This window comes from Pteropus alecto, unplaced genomic scaffold (genome assembly GCF_000325575.1).
Source record: "Pteropus alecto unplaced genomic scaffold, ASM32557v1 scaffold117, whole genome shotgun sequence".
NCBI classification, from domain to species: Eukaryota; Metazoa; Chordata; class Mammalia; order Chiroptera; family Pteropodidae; genus Pteropus; species Pteropus alecto.
Window position 1 is genome coordinate 1,187,578 of NW_006440642.1, and position 16,090 is coordinate 1,203,667.

The following is a 16,090-nucleotide window of genomic DNA, read 5'->3' on the forward strand; positions in this document are numbered from 1 at the left end:
CCTGCGGTTGTATTTCAGTGTTTTGAAGAGAAGTACCTCAGGGACTGCTTGGTATACAGTTGTGTCAAGGCGAGGCTAATTATGGGGTTCTGTTGTACCCTCCCAACCACTACTCTATGTTAGATGTGTTTCCATATTTCTCTGTCCCTCACTCTTCATGCTGTATTTTAATTGCTTATTTACTACCTTCGTTCCTTGTTAAACTTTAAGCATTAACTAGGTACTACAGGTTCTCAATGGGTTGATGAAGTAATGTTAAGCTAATGCGAAATTATCTCCTACTTACTATTACTGATCTGGGACAAATCTTTTACACGGTAATAGAGCTGTCATGTGCCTTATTTGACTGGGAATTTGTCACAAATAACAAAGGCAGACATTTCTAACTCAGATACCTTAAACAAATATCATTAAACAGATTTTTTCTGTTCTCTATCTGTTCATCTTGTGGTGCATTAAGGATTTCCACATTCTTTCCCCTTTCCCTCACACAGTTGCAGAAGTCAGTTTAAAAGTGTTTGAACCATAGGCCCGGCAGTTCCAGGTGGGGAAAATACCAAGTGTATTTCACCCTTTAGTTTTTCGAAATGACCTTTTTCTCTCTTACATCTGTAGTATGGTCTTCACATTGCCTATGAGTTGTCTAGCACATCCAGATCATACACTGTGCATGGGAGAAGTCATTCTGTGAACACTTAGCTTGAAACTCAGTGACTACTTTATAGTTTATCAGATATAGCATATAGATATAGAATCCAATGCTGGGGCTCCCAAAAGTAGTTTTAGTCCATAATTTCACTCTTTTACCCATTTATAACTCAGAAACCACTCATTCTGTCTCTCAAAGTCATCTTCCATGCTACAAGTTATTTTACAGGTTGAGATGGGATGGGGAGTTTGTCCATCTTGGGTGTTTTTTATTTTTATTATTATTTTTTCCCCCTCTTTAATCCCCCGCCCCCGCACTTCCACCCCTGACCTATGGATGTTGCCATCTCCCTTTAAGAACTGGATCTCTAAAGGCGGGGCATCTCCTCCACCACGCACTCACGGCACACACCCAGGTCCTGGTGCACCCGGAGTATGTATGGTCCGTGGCTCCAGATGGGGCGTGAACCCAGGACCTTCTTCGTGTAAAGCAGACGTGTTAACCACTACACTATGGAACTATCCCTTTTTTTTTTTTTTTATGAAACATAAACATAGAAAGAAATAAGGCTTTATTACAGGTGAGTTCCACTTTATACCCTTTCTTGTTTGATTCTATTCTGGCTCCTTCCCTTTCTCCCTAGCTCCCAGAGGTCATCACTTCTTGTAGTTGGTGTATATCCTTCTCATCCACATTTCAGTATACTTCCCACATATGTATATGTTTGTAAACAATTCAAGAGAATTGAGTTGTGTATTTTTAAATTTATATGTTTCTATATAGTATATATCTTTTTATAATTTGTTTTTTTTGTGGAGACTTAGACATATTAATGTGTGTAAGTCTAGTAGATTATCAGAGCATAATGTTCTAGTATTTCATTGTGTGATTATGTCACGTGTCATAGGTTGTTGAGTCCCATGTTTGAAGATGTATGTATGCCAAACTTCCTCAAGTTTGAAAAGACCAAAAATTAAAAAAAAAAAAAATTATATATGTGAGTCATATTGATTGTTGATCTGCTGTGATTTGAAGGAGTGAGGCCATGTATATTTCACGCTTATTAAATTTTTAAGTAAAGGAGATGTAATGTATTTAAACATTTGCCAGTATAGGGCATGGATGTTTAAGAAGCTAAGAAAACACTACACTAGAGTAAGAACTTACAAAATAGTGACTTTAGGTAGAGCCATGTTTGATTATCAACTCCTGGAAATAAATATCTATAAGTCATTTCAGCCTCAGAATTTCATTGTAGAAAAGTTATGTGATCAGTAAAATTAGGGTCCCTTAGAAAATAAAGAGTTGAAGAAAAAACAAAGATGAAGGAATAACAAAAATGTATATCTCTGTGCCATGGTAAATAAAAAGTTCTAAGGACATACATTTCTGGGGGAAAAAAATTGCCCTTATCAAAGAACATGCTTCAGTAGGTAATCCCTCATCTTAATCACTGGTTTGCTACTTAATGGCTGTGTACCTTGGAGCAAGTTACCTAGTGCCTATGTGCCTCAGTTTATTCATTTGTAACAGAACAACAGTTAAGTGACCAAGCGCTTAGCAGTTGCCTTGGGTATCTAGGTTAGTTAAACACTAATTGGTTATTGAGGGAACATTGCTAGGTAGAGATGAACTGAGGGAGATTGTCTTATGTTATACCTTTTTAAGTGTTTTAATTTTTCAGTCCAGCTGCTACAAATTTGACATTTAATGCATTTTTTTTTTTTAACTAGTACTCTCCTTTGCAAGCCTCTGCAAAATGCTCATATATTCACTAGATAGTTTCATAAAAATTACCACCTTCTCTCAGGATATTTGTCTTTGGAGAGCTGGAGCTCTCTGCCTTGCTCAATGGACCTGCCTGGAGGGTCTTCAAAACAGAACAGTAGTTTCTGTGCAGTGTACATTGTTTACAGCAACTAAACTCAGTTGCACATATATATGAAATATTGGTGAGGTTTTTATGTTTTTACATATTAAATTGTTAACACAAAACTGGCAGACAAAAACCTGTTTCCCACCAACAGCCTCATCGTTTGGTACAACTGGCAACCAAGCTCTCCTGAGCTGATGTTGCTGAATTGTAGCTGATATGTAGAAGTATTTGGTGCAGCGTTTTTCTTAATTTTCTTTTCTTCTATAGGAAACAAGTACCTGTTGTTAGTCCTCCCCCACCTCCCACTTTCATCATTCAGTCATTCTTACATTAAGAAGTCTGTTATAGACACACATTAATCCCTTTTTTCATTCACTTCACTCATTCAGCAGATATTTATTGAATTCCTACTTTGTCCCAGGCACACCTTACACACCTTCTCTTTCTTCATTTTATGTGTGAGTCAGAAATCAGCTCTAATCATGTCTGATATAGAGAAGCTTCTTTATTTCCAGATAAAAGGTTCTGAAAGGCTGTTCTTAAGCTCATTCACGAGCTAGTCTGTTTTTACTAAGATAGGTTTCTGTTTGCAGGCCAGAGGTGCATTTCTCTGAAATAAGAGCACAGACCAGTTCTTTAAAACGAAGCAAACCAATCATTTGTTCCAAAATGCATAAAGAACTCCTTAAATATAGTGTCCAACCCCTGCTTTTCTATCCACTTTTTGAGACAATTTTGAACTGACTTTGAATTGTCCATAGCCAAGAAAAACGTTATCACACTTTCAAACTTTATTGTGAAGATTAATGAAGTAGTGTGTGTAAATTGCCTGGAACACAATAAATAATGGTGGAAGTTGCTATTAATACAGCTAGAGTATTAGCTGTATGTAGCAAGAATTTTCATTCATTGCTTTTGTTCACAACTTTTATCTTGGCACATGGTAGATATAGGTACTTAATAAGTAATGAAAGGATAGATGGATGCCCCTTATTTTTACATATCACAGAACTGGGAGAATTCCACCTGAAAACAATAAAGTTAGTAAAAAAGCTGAGGCCCAGTACAGAAATAGTTGTTTTAAATTGCCAGGTAAATGTATCAGTTTCAAGCAAGTCTAAGTGTGAAGAGTACACATACTACAAAACATACTTACCAAGCATCTCCATGTTTTCACCTACTCTGATGTTCATTCATGTCAGCCACCCAGTTCTCTTTCTTCTGAATCTTGTCCTCCCCTAACTGTATACCTCCTTCTCATTTCTCTTTCTCTGCCCCTGGGATTTCTTTATAGGTCTTTTCTTGAATAGTATATTCGTATGGGTCTCTCTACACAATCTTCTCTCCTCTCGAGTCTCTCCTTTAACCACATGGCACAAATTTTTTAAAATAAGCTATGTATAAAGTTACATGTCTACTTAATATGTGTGTATACATGTATGTACACATATATCTTCTGTTCCTAATTCTAAAAACAAGGCTCTTTAAAAAAAAAATTCCTTGAGTTACTTTACCTTTAGAAGGCATGACTTTGTAATTCTAGTCTTTAATAGAAGGGGGAAAAGCTTTCTACTCTTAATCTAGGCTCCCAGCTTGTGAAACATTGTAAAATTTGTTTTAGAATCCTTCCTTCAGCAATTTTGCTTCTAGAAATATCTTTGGACCACCATCTTTAATTTTGGCTACTTCTGCTTTTCACTGAGTTACAGTAGTTTATTTCTTTAATTGCTTTTGTATTCATCTAGGAACCTCTTCAAAGGGTTGCCTGATTTTTTTAACCATCTAAATACAAAGAGTCCCCTTTTGAGAATTGTGCCTTATTAGCGTAAAGTTATTTTAGTGACACAGTTCTCTGTGCAGTTCTCAGCTAAAATTATTATATAGCACATAGTACACAAACGTGCTTTTTTTTTTAAAGTCACACTTATTCAAGAAGTAAAAAGAGAGCTTTCTCCCCAAATTACATGGCATCTAGAAGTAAAAATAATTTGTCAGTGGCAAATGTATAATGTCAGGCCTTCAAATTCCAGGTGGTGTCGATTTCCTGTTTACCCTTTTTCTCTTTCTTTACAGATAGCTTGCCGTTTATTGACTTTCCCGACTCTCTATTTAGTTATAGCATTTAAAATGAAACAAAGAGGTTTATTTACTTAAAGCTTTTGAAAGAAAAACCTTCAGGGTTTTTTGTTTGTTTCATTTTTAAAAATTAAGAAAAAAAACTTTTAACATTTCAGTGGCTTTTAAACATCTGTAACCACTAGGGGGCAGTCTTTTATTTGATTTTTAGATCATAGCTTTTATGTATTTTACAGAACTACTAAATACAAAGGTAAATGTTGAGAATATGAACATGTTCAGATATACCTTTTACAGGCAGGAGTTGTCAGATATACACAGTTCTTTGCATTTAAGTTTCATTTGTGCTAGTGCCAAAATTGAGTTTAAAATATGTTTTCTCACTTTTTTGTTTATATTGTTAGGTAAACTTGATCAGATAGGGGATTATAAATATCCCACCATAACTTTATGATGTAGCTTGTGCTAGTTACCATTTTACAAACTAGTGATTGTCTGAATTTATTTATGACACAGTATGGCTAAAGCTAGATTATTCAAAGACAGGTTGTATGTTATTTAGTTAGCTCAGTTTTTGCAGTTATTGTTGTCTCATCAAAAGTAACTCTTTTTTCTTATCAGGGAATTGATCATTTTTCATATGCCACATATATGTTCTGTTTAAGATTTTCCTGAGCCTCCTGATACCAGAAAGAACCACTATTGTTAACCAAGGGACTATGCAGTAGAAAGCTCCCTTATTTTCTGTAATAGGAACTAGATTACGTAGGGAGGAAATTTTATTAGTCTGTGTTCTAAAATGAGTTCTGACAGATAGAAGGGACTCTGTTTTGAGTAAGAAATCTGGGTCCTTTTCAAAGCTAAATGAGATTTAATAGTTCTGAGTGGAGGTGAGGAAAGTGGGTTGCTGTTGAGAAACTGGCAAGGCCTATGCATGGTTCTGTGCTTTGATTTAGAGACTTAGAGCTAATTTCAAGTCAGAGGTAGTATGGAGTCCTCTATAAAATTAGATGTTGAGTTAGGCTTATGAAGCTTATGATGACAAATTACAAATGTTAAAGGGCAGAGCTATTACAATGAGAAGGGATAGAAGGCTGTATGGAAAACTATGGTTATAAAACATTTTTACTTCCCTGACTTATTCATAGTAAGCTAATCAAATACAAAAAATCTCTATAGTAGCGGTCCCCTACCTTTTTGGCACCCGGGACGGGTGCTCCTATGAGCATCTAATGCCTGATGTTCTGAGGTGTTGAACGATTTCTTACTGAACTCTGGCCAGGTTGTAGGTACAGCCTCATGCTATCCCCTACCCTCACCACTTAGGGGAGCCCTGCTCATTTAGATTTGGATAGCTTTGAATTAAATAAGGATAGAACAGGCAAGGCACAAATATCAGCATCTTCCTACTAAAAAAGAAAGGAATGTTTGGCAATATCACCATCCAAAGTAACCTTAATCTTTGTTCATTTATACTTATCAGTAGGCATCTCCACCATAGAAAGAAAAGTCAGGCCTAGTAACGTCAGATAGGACACACCAAGAGTTAGTGTTCAAAGCTGGGTTCACCTTTCAGGCACCTTTTTATTTATTTATTTATTTGTTTGTTTGTTATTTTTTTTCTTTTTTTCAAGCACCTTTTTAAAGTGCAGTTTAACCTACATTTATTTGGCACAGTTACTGTACCCAGTTACATTAAATTTTTATTTGTGAATTTAAATAGATATTTATACCTTTTTAATATTTTCAGTGTTATGTGCTTAGAGCACTGTTATGCTTAGAAGTTATTTTTTATAAGCAGATTTTGAGTTATTCCTTTTTTTTTTTTTTTTGCTCACATATCTATTCAGTGAAGCTTTCTTTGTCCATACTGTTTATCCTTTTCTGCTTTTTTTTTCTCCATAGCACTTATCTTCTAACTTGCTTTTAAAAACTGTGTTTTTATGCCTGTCTTCACTCACTAAGATGTTAGCTTTATGGGGGTGCACAGTTTTTTCTATTTTATTCTTTCCTGTAGCCATATTACCTAGAACAGTGGTCCCCAACCTTTTTGGCACCAGGGACCAGTGCTCCTATGAGAATCGAATGCCTGATGATCTGAGGCGGAACTGAGGCGGTACTGAGGCAGTGATGTAGCACTGGGGAGTGGCTGCAAATACCAATGAAGTTTCGCTGATAGCCCGCCGCTCACCTCCTGCTCTGTGGCCCCGTTCCTAATAGGCCACGGACCGGTACCAGTCCACGGCCTGGGAGTTGGGGGACTCCTGACCTCGAACACAGTAGGCATTCAATAATATTTTTTTGAATTTGCTGAAAAACTGCAGGCCTGATGCCATCACTTGGCTCTCAGTGTGACTTGGTGGGATCTCAGTACAACTTTGGAAATCTCAACAATCTTGAAGGATCTTTTGAGATTTTGAGGACTGATTTACAAGGTTATTTATACTATAATTGGTATCAAATTATATACCAGAAAATGTGATGACATGGTTTTACTACATCTGAATGAAATAATAGTACCTTAAAATTTAAGACTTTCATCTTTTTTTCTCATTTGATTCTCAAAGCATACTCAATAGGTGAAGAAATTGAGCAGAGGACAATAAGTGATAATAGCTTACTGTTAAGGATATGTAATAATAGGAATCCATGTGTTTTGTTTTTTAATGTATTCTTTCAGCAAGCATTTATTGAGAATCTGCAGTCTGCCAAAACTGTGCTAGTTTTCCACCTTGAACTAACAGCCCAAGGGTCGTTATAAACAATCCCAGGTTTGGTTGTTTTGTTTTGTTTGATTGGAAGGAGAGGAGTTTAAAAAATTTAATGGCTATGTGAGAACATCTATCAAATAAATACAAGGGAAAGGAAGAATATGGTTCTACAGATCCCTTCTGACAGATCTAAAAAAACTTTACCTTTCAAGATCCCTGAAGGCTTCATACCCTCCCAAGGGAACCAATGACCAAAATTTTATTGTTCTCTATTTTTCTTTTCTAGTTTTACTGCTTATTTGATTTCCTAAACTAGATGTTTTTGAAGTTTGTGCTTATGTAGCCTTTGAGACTTTCACATGAGATTCTCTGACATCCTCACCTGTGGCTGACTTGTGTTTTAATTCATTCTATAATGCACTAGAACAACTCAAAAGGCCTGTAAACAGCCCCCCTTTTTTTTAGTTGCAAAAATTGCTGTGAACATTCTTCTGCATTCCTCTGGTGCACATGGACAGCAGATTCCCCAGAGAATATGTTTAAGAGTGAAATTGCAGAGTCAAGAATTGCTTATGTTTAACTTGTCTATAATGTGAACAAAATTTTCAAAGTGGTTGTACTAATGTGTGCTCCCACCAGCCAAATAGAAGTGTTTCTGTTGCTCTTTATCGTCACTAGCACTTGATATCATCAGACTTCTTAGGTTTTTGCCAAAATTGGTATAGTAAGGATAGCTTATCATAGTTTTATTTGCACTTCTTTGATGACTTATGAGATTGAGCATCTATTTATGTATTTATCAATCATTTGTGTTCTTTGTAGTGCCCATTGAAGTCTTTGCCCATTTTTTATTGGATGTTGATCATTTTCTCACATATTGATGTGTGAGAGTTCTTAGTGCATTTGGAATACCAAACTTTTTTCTGTCGTGTATGTTACACATATCAGCAGTTACTGAGCCTTGTCTTTTCATCACTCTAGGGTATTAAAAGGTGAAGAAAAGTATTTTATTATTATTAAAAATTATTGGGGTGACATTGATCAACAAAATCCAGTAAGTTTCAAGTTACAATTCTACAATATGTCTCATATATATTGTATTATATGTTCACTGCCTATAGTTAGATTTCTTTCTGTCACCACATATTTGACTCCTTTTACCCCATCTACTACCCCTTTTCCCCATCTACCCTCTGGTAGTCACTAGTCTATTTATTGTCCATGTCCATGAGTCTGTTTGTCTTGTTTGTTGCTTTTAAGATTATATCCCACATATAAGTGATATGTGGTTTTCAACTTTTTGTCTGACTTATTTCACTTAGAATGATTATCTCAAGAACCATCTATGGTGTTGCAAATGGCAGTATTTCATCTCTTATGGCTGAGTAACATTCCATTGTATAAATGTATCACAACTTTATCCAGTCGTCTGTCGTAGGACACTTTGGTTGTTTCCATGTCCTGGCCACCGTGAATAATGCTGCTATGAACATTAGTATGCATATATCTATTAAATGTTTTCAAGTTTTGGGGGGTAAATACCCAGTAGAGAGATTGCTAGATCAGGTGGTAGTTCAATTCTTAGTTTTTCGAGAAATCTCTATGCTGTTTTCCATTGTAGTCGTACCAATTTGCCATCCCTCCAGAAGTGTGTGAGGAAAAGTCTTAATTTAACTTGGTTGAATTTATCTCTTAATGGTTTAGACCGTGTGCATGTGTGTGTCTGTGTTAAATTGTTTCCTCTTCCGTGCTCATAAAAATATTTCTCTATATGGTCTTTTAGAGATTTTTGTTGTTTTCCTTTGGCATTTGTCTTTAAACCATCTGGAATTGATTTTTGTGTGTGGGATTCTATAGAAGAGATCCAATTTTATTTTTCATATATATAGTTAATCACCTGTCCTGTATCATTTATTGTCTATTCTCTCCTTTCTCCCACTGGTCTCTAGTGACCTTGCTATCATATAACAGATTTTCAACATGTCTGCTTGTTTTGGGGCTCTCTCCTGTTCCATAGGTCAGTGTTTCTATCTCAATGCCAGTACCATTCAATTTTAATTACTGTAGCTTTATAATAACTCTTGATATGTTAAGCAGATCCCTCCATCCTGTTTTTCTTCAGGAATACGTTGGCCTTTCTTGGCCCTTTGCAACTTGCATAAAAATTTGAGTCAGCTTATTATCTGCCACAAAAAAATTATTTTGTGATTTTAATTAGAATTGTATTGAATCCCCAGATCAATTTGAGAAGAATTGACATTATATTAAACTTTCTAGTTTGTGAACCTGGTAGTTTTATTTTTAAAGTCCTTTAATGTCTTTGAATACATTTTTACTAATTTTCTTCAGGACGTTTTTTTAACTCCTCCCCTCCAATCAAAAATTTAGATTTATTCATAGGCACTTTTTTAGAATACTGTTGCAAAGGGCATAATTTTTTTTATTATAAAATATGCATAACATAAAATCTGTCATTTTAACCCTTTTTGCATATACAGTTTAGTAGCATAAAATATATTCATATTGTTGTGCAACCATCACCACTATCAATTTCCAGAACTTTTTATCATTCCAAACTGAAACTCTACCCATTAAACAATACTCCTTCCACTCAGTCCCTGGTGATCACTATTCTTCTTGTTTTTATATGAATTTGACTAATCTAAGCACATAAGTGGAATCATAAATGGTGTATTTTTCTTTTTTGGAGTGAAGAAATATAATCAATATTTTATTAAATTGGTTTTTATACTTAGCAACCTTGCTTAAAACTTATTCTAACAATTTAGGTGTATTGGGTTTTCTACATAAATAAGCAAATCACATGTGACTAAAAGGCTTTTCCTACAATAAACCTGCCCATTGAGTTTTAAATCTTAATTGTCATTTTTTTAACATTTATATGTTGTTTGGTTTATTTTGAAATCTGTTGGTTGCCTCTTTTTTTTCAGGCTTCTCTTTTATTTCTTTTAACCTATTCTGATATAAACTCTTTGGCAGTCCGATTCTACTCTCTTTCTGCTGCTGCTTTCTAGTGGTGCTTTGTTTTTTGTATGTACACCCGTCCCTCGATTTACGAGTTGTTGGGTTGTTTTTTTTACACGGTTTTTTTTTTTTTTAGGTAAACACCCCTCTGCCCATTTATACGGACCTTGTTGTACACAGTTTTCGTTTACAAGGTCTCATTTTACGTGATTCTTTCTTTTTCATTTCCATTATTGGCAGTTACTCTTTATAAAAAACAATAGCTTAACTCAGCAGTGTACAAAGAACCAATACTTATTAACACTATTATTACTAATGACCTTCCCATTCATTAGATAGCAAATAAAAAAGCATGGGTAACTACTGATATTTTGGGGGATTGGTTTTACGAATGTTTTGCAAGTAGAAGCTGAAAATTATATGAAGGAAAATTGTCTTCCTTTTAAAATACTTTTAGATAATGCACCTGGATCATCCACATAATTTAGAACATCCAAATATAAAAATTGTATATTTGCCACCAAATACAACTTCCTTGGTCCAACCTTTAGATTGAAGTATTATTTCCACCTTTAAGATTAATTATATTAAATGGAGTTTTAATGATATTTTTAATTTGAAGATGATGAATCACAGTTACAGAAGCCTGGAATAAATACACAATTTTAAGTTGTGTGAAGAATATTGCTTTAGTTTTGAGTGATATAAAGCCGTCAACTTTAAATGCTTGTTGGAAAGCAATATGACCAGAATTAGTTGTACCAAGGAATATGGTTCCAACAACTGAAGAAGGAGTAACTGGCATTATTAATTTATTAAATACATTTCAAGAAAGAGGCTCTGACAATTTGAATGCATATGATATTAACTAATTACTGGTTGATTGCAAATTAACTGATAATGAATTAATTTACTTAACATCTGAAGTCCTTCCTGCCAATGAATATGGCAGTGACCTTGAACCAGTTTCATTCACTGCAGAAAATATTTATGAAGCTCTTCAGTTTGCTACAACACTGAAAACCACAATTCTAGATATTGATCCAAACATCCAACAAGTCTTAAAATTTCAGAGACTTTTTTTTAAATGTTGTAGTGAATATCGAAGAATTTATGAAAACTTAGCAAAAGTTGAGGTTGGAAAAAGAACATCCAAAAACAAACATAAATAATGAAACTGAAGTAGTACTTACAAATATTTCTCTTTTTTTACTGTCAATAATTACTTTATTTTTTAATTTTTTAAATGAAGAAATGATTTAAATCCCCTCCACCCTCCCCTCTGGTAACCACTATCCAAATATTTCATGCAATGAATATAGTGACTTTGTGCCAATTAAAAGGAGAAGGTTGATTGCTTTAGATTACAGTACAGACACCAACAGCAAATAAAATTATTTTGGTTTTTCTGAATTTTCATTAGTATTTTTTTGTGAAATATTTTATGGCTTATATCATCCTGTTTCTTTAGTACTTTTCTTCATACTGGTGTACTCTTCACTCAGTTTTCTTCCATGTAAGAAATGTGGAATAGATAATCTGCCTAAATTGAGGGATAGGTGTATTTTGTGTATGAACCGTCATTCCTTAGAAGTTTATTTCTGCCAGATGTTTAGTGGCAGTTCTAATTTAGGACCACTTTAAACTCAATTCTTTACCCGAGAACCATTTGGAATCATTTGGTAGTCTGAATTTGGGCTCTCCACTTATAAGACGGCTGGGCTGGTTTGTGGTTATGATTTTTCAGGGTTGTTTTATTGTTGTTTTGTACTGAGAGGGAGTGAGAATTTCACTAGGGCAAATTTGTAATCCCCTAGGGAGGATTTTTAGCCCACCCATACACTGAGAATGTACAATAAATCCTTACTTAATGTCATCAGTAGTGTTTTGGAAGCTACGACATTAAGATCCTATGGCATATTTCTGGTCACAAAAACATCCCCAAACTTTTAAATAAAGACACAAAACATTTCTCGTATTAAATATTGAAATAAATGTGAGTTATACATACATTTAAGAAAGATGAATAAAAACAAGATAATTCTTTTCCAACCCACTTACTCCAATTCTGGGTCATGGGTGGCCAGAGCCTATCTCAGCAGCTCAGGGCTGAAGGTGGGACCTGCCCTGGACAGGACACCTTACCCCGCAGGGCCACTCACACCCACACTCACTCAGATTGGAACTATGCAGATACAACCAGTTTACTTCACGTGCACATCTTTAGGATGTGGGAGGAGAGTCCCCAAAGAAAACACAAACATGGGAAGAACTCCACACAGACCGTGGCCCCCACCTGAGACACTCCCCCTCCCCCACATCAGCATTATAATAAAATGGCATTATTCGATGACCTGCTGTGTTAGGGTCTCAACTTTAGGAATTGCCTGTTAGACACAATACCTTTAGCAGACCTTGGTCTTTGCTTCCGGTGCTTTGTCCTGCGATGCTGTGAAAAATCTAAACTCAGATTTTTTACCCGCGTTGGCAAATAATACCCACCCATTTAGTGATTCCAGTTACCAGTTCCTCTTATACTTGGTTTTTACCCTCTTGGTAGCTCATCAAGGCATATTTTTTTAATTGAAGTAACATTGGTTTATAACATTATATAAGTTTTAGGTGTGTAACATTATAATTCAGTATCTGTATACATTATAGCTTGCTCACCACCAAAAGTTGTTACGTCTGTCACCGTACATTTGACTCCTTTTACCCATTTCACCTTCCCCCATCCCTTTCCCTCTGGTAACTACCCATCTGTTGTATCAATGAGTTGTTTTTTTTTTTCAACATTTTATCAAACATTTTAAGTCATTTTCATTAGGAGTATAAATCAGAATAACATTCATATTGTTAGAAATTCCCATATTATTTTATTGTGTCATTTCTAGTCATTTTGGAAAAGAAATACGGGATTAAATGAGCACCTGAAAGAATTTATAAAAGTGAAATAGAGAGTGTAGTCTTTTACAGCTGCTAATTAATGATATCTCTTTTTTTTATAGGTGTCAGCTGTGATGCATGTTTAAAAGGAAATTTTCGAGGTCGCAGATATAAGTGTTTAATTTGCTACGATTACGATCTTTGTGCATCTTGTTATGAAAGTGGTGCAACAACAACAAGGCATACAACTGACCACCCAATGCAGTGCATATTAACAAGGGTAGATTTTGGTATGTATTTAACAAAATTTTAGTGGATTATCATTTAGAATTTTGTGTGTATGTGTGTGAAGAAGTAAAGGCAAGATGTTCTAACCCAATAGCATACATGAAGCTCCATATTTATTAAAAATAACATGACTCTTTACAAATTCTAAGTAATTCTTTCTCCAAATCATAGTTTACTTGTTTATGAAAGCCATTCAGAAATATATACAATTGACGAGACGTGAAATGGAGGAGTGCCTGAATAAAGAGAGAATAAAGTTTGACTGTTCTTGCTAACATTACACAGATATTCTTGCTCTAGTTTTCAGAAAGCAGATTATTTCTACAGTTGATTAGAAGACATGGTCAATCCATAAGAAAAGCTATAAATGTTTCATTGCTGTAATTTCTTGCATAGTCATCACTTGTATTATCTGTCTTTTTGATTACATCCATCCTAGTAGATGTGAAGTGGTATCATGTGGTTTTGATTTGCACTTCTCTAATAGTTAATGATGTTGACTATCTTTTCTTGTGCTTATGGGTCATTTGTGTATCTACGTTGGAGAAATATCTGTTCAAATCCTTGCCAATTTTTAAGTTAGGTAATATGTCTTTTTTATTATTGGGTTTTAATAGTTCATTGTATATTCTATATACAACTTCCTTATCAGATGAATGATTTGCAGAAATTTTCTCATTGCATGGGTTGTCTCTTCACTTTCTTGATGGTGTGTTTTGAAGCATAAAAGTTTTAATTTTGATGATGTTCATTTTATCTTTTATTTTCTTATATTGTACTTTTGGTGTCATATCAGGAAACCATCGCCTAATCCAAGATCATAAAGATTTACAACTGTTTTCTTCTAAGAGTTTTATAGTTTTAGCTTTTACATTTAGATCTTTGATCTATTTTGAGTTCATTTTTGTATATGGAATGAGGTAGATGTTCAACTTTATTCTTTTTCATTTGGATATCTAGCTGTCCCAGCATCATTTGTTGAAAAGAATTCTTAACTCAGTGAATTGTCTCTTGACATTCTTGTTGAGAATCATTTGGCAAGGGGGGAGAGGGAAATAGGTGATGTTGGTCAAAGGGTACAGTTTTGTTATGCAAGACAAATAAGTTCTGTGTACAGCATGGTGACTGTAGTTAACAATATTGTCTTCTATACGAGAATGTCTTTTATGCCAGCATACACACGTAGACACAGTGATAACTGTGTAGAGGTGATAGATATGTTAATTAGCTTGATTGTGATCTTTTTTCAGTGTATACATATGTCAAAACATCCAGTTGTATACCATTAATATATACAATTTTTATATGTCAAAGATATCTCAGTAATGCTATTTAAAAATCAGGTGACCGTAAAAGCATTTATTTCTGGACTCTCAGGCTATTCCATTGATATAGATGTCTGTCTTTAAGTCAGTACCACACTGTCTGAAAACTATACCTTTGTAGTAAGTTTTGAAATTAAGACCTGTGAGTCTTCCAACTTTGTTCTTTTTCAAGATTGTTTTGGGCACTCTAGATCCCTTGGGTTTCCATGTGCATTCTAGGATCAGTTTGTCAAAATTCTGCAAAGACTCCAACTGGAATTTTGATAGAGATTATTTTGAATCTGTAGATCAGTTTGGAGAGAAATGCTATTAAGCATATCAGTTATGAACATAGGATATCTATCTATTTATTAGGTCACCTTTAATTTCTTTCAACAAAGTTTTGTAATTATCGGAGAATAAGTTTGATACTTCTCTCATTAAATGTATTCCTAAGTATTTTATTCTTTTTCCTGTTGTAAATGGAATTTTATTTTATTTTTGTATTCACTGCAAGTATATAGAAAAACAATTTATTCTAATTGTTTTTTAGTGGATTCCTATATACAAGGTCATATAGTTTTACTTATTTTTTCATCTGGATGGCTTTCGTTTTCTTGTCTAATCTCTTTGGTTAGATCCTCCAGTTAAAATACTGAGTAGAAATGGTAAGAGTAGACATTCTTATCTTGTTCCTGGTCTTAGAGAGAAAGTATCTAGTCTTTTACTAGTATGATGTTAGTTGTGCCTTTTTTGTAAGCTACCCTTTATCGGGTGAGGAAGTTCTATTTTTTTAAATATATTTACCCCAACTCACTTGGCAAGTATTATGCACATAATAAATGGTCAATATAAATGTGGGTAAATATTTTTAAGATAGTCTAAATCTCCCTTAAAAAATATGTGAACAAATCAATCATGTAATGAACTCTTCCATTTTCTCTTCTCACAAAAATGAGCATATCTTCTTAAATTGGGCATTCATTTCATGTTAAATAATGCGATAGTTCTTTGTAATGAAGTGTAATCTACTAAATATACTTTCAGTTACCTTTTTTTGTGTGTGTACTAATGGAAGAAAGTAAACTTACTCCTCAAGATGTGCTAGTGAGGCAAATATATCATTCCCACAGACTCTCACTAATCGTCCAGTTCTTTAGTAACCAAGTTGGGCAAAGTATGTTGTGGTAGTACCACATTCAAGTTAGCATTTACAAGAACTGAATAAAGAAAGTCCTTCCTGCTGTAAAATGATATATGTTCTACAGGTAAAACTGCATCTGGGAGTTGGTGTATTGATCATGGTCATCTGCTC

At 34.5% G+C, this 16,090-nt stretch overlaps 1 protein-coding gene across 1 annotated transcript in view; it reads left to right on the forward strand.

Moving 5' to 3' along the window:
* Positions 1–16,090, forward strand: part of KCMF1 (potassium channel modulatory factor 1) — a 62,235-nt gene that overhangs the window by 26,157 nt on the left and 19,988 nt on the right. The window contains exon 2 of the mRNA XM_015593868.2: positions 13,306–13,473. Coding sequence (XP_015449354.1) covers positions 13,306–13,473 — 168 coding nt within the window. The remainder of the gene's footprint in view (positions 1–13,305; positions 13,474–16,090) is intronic.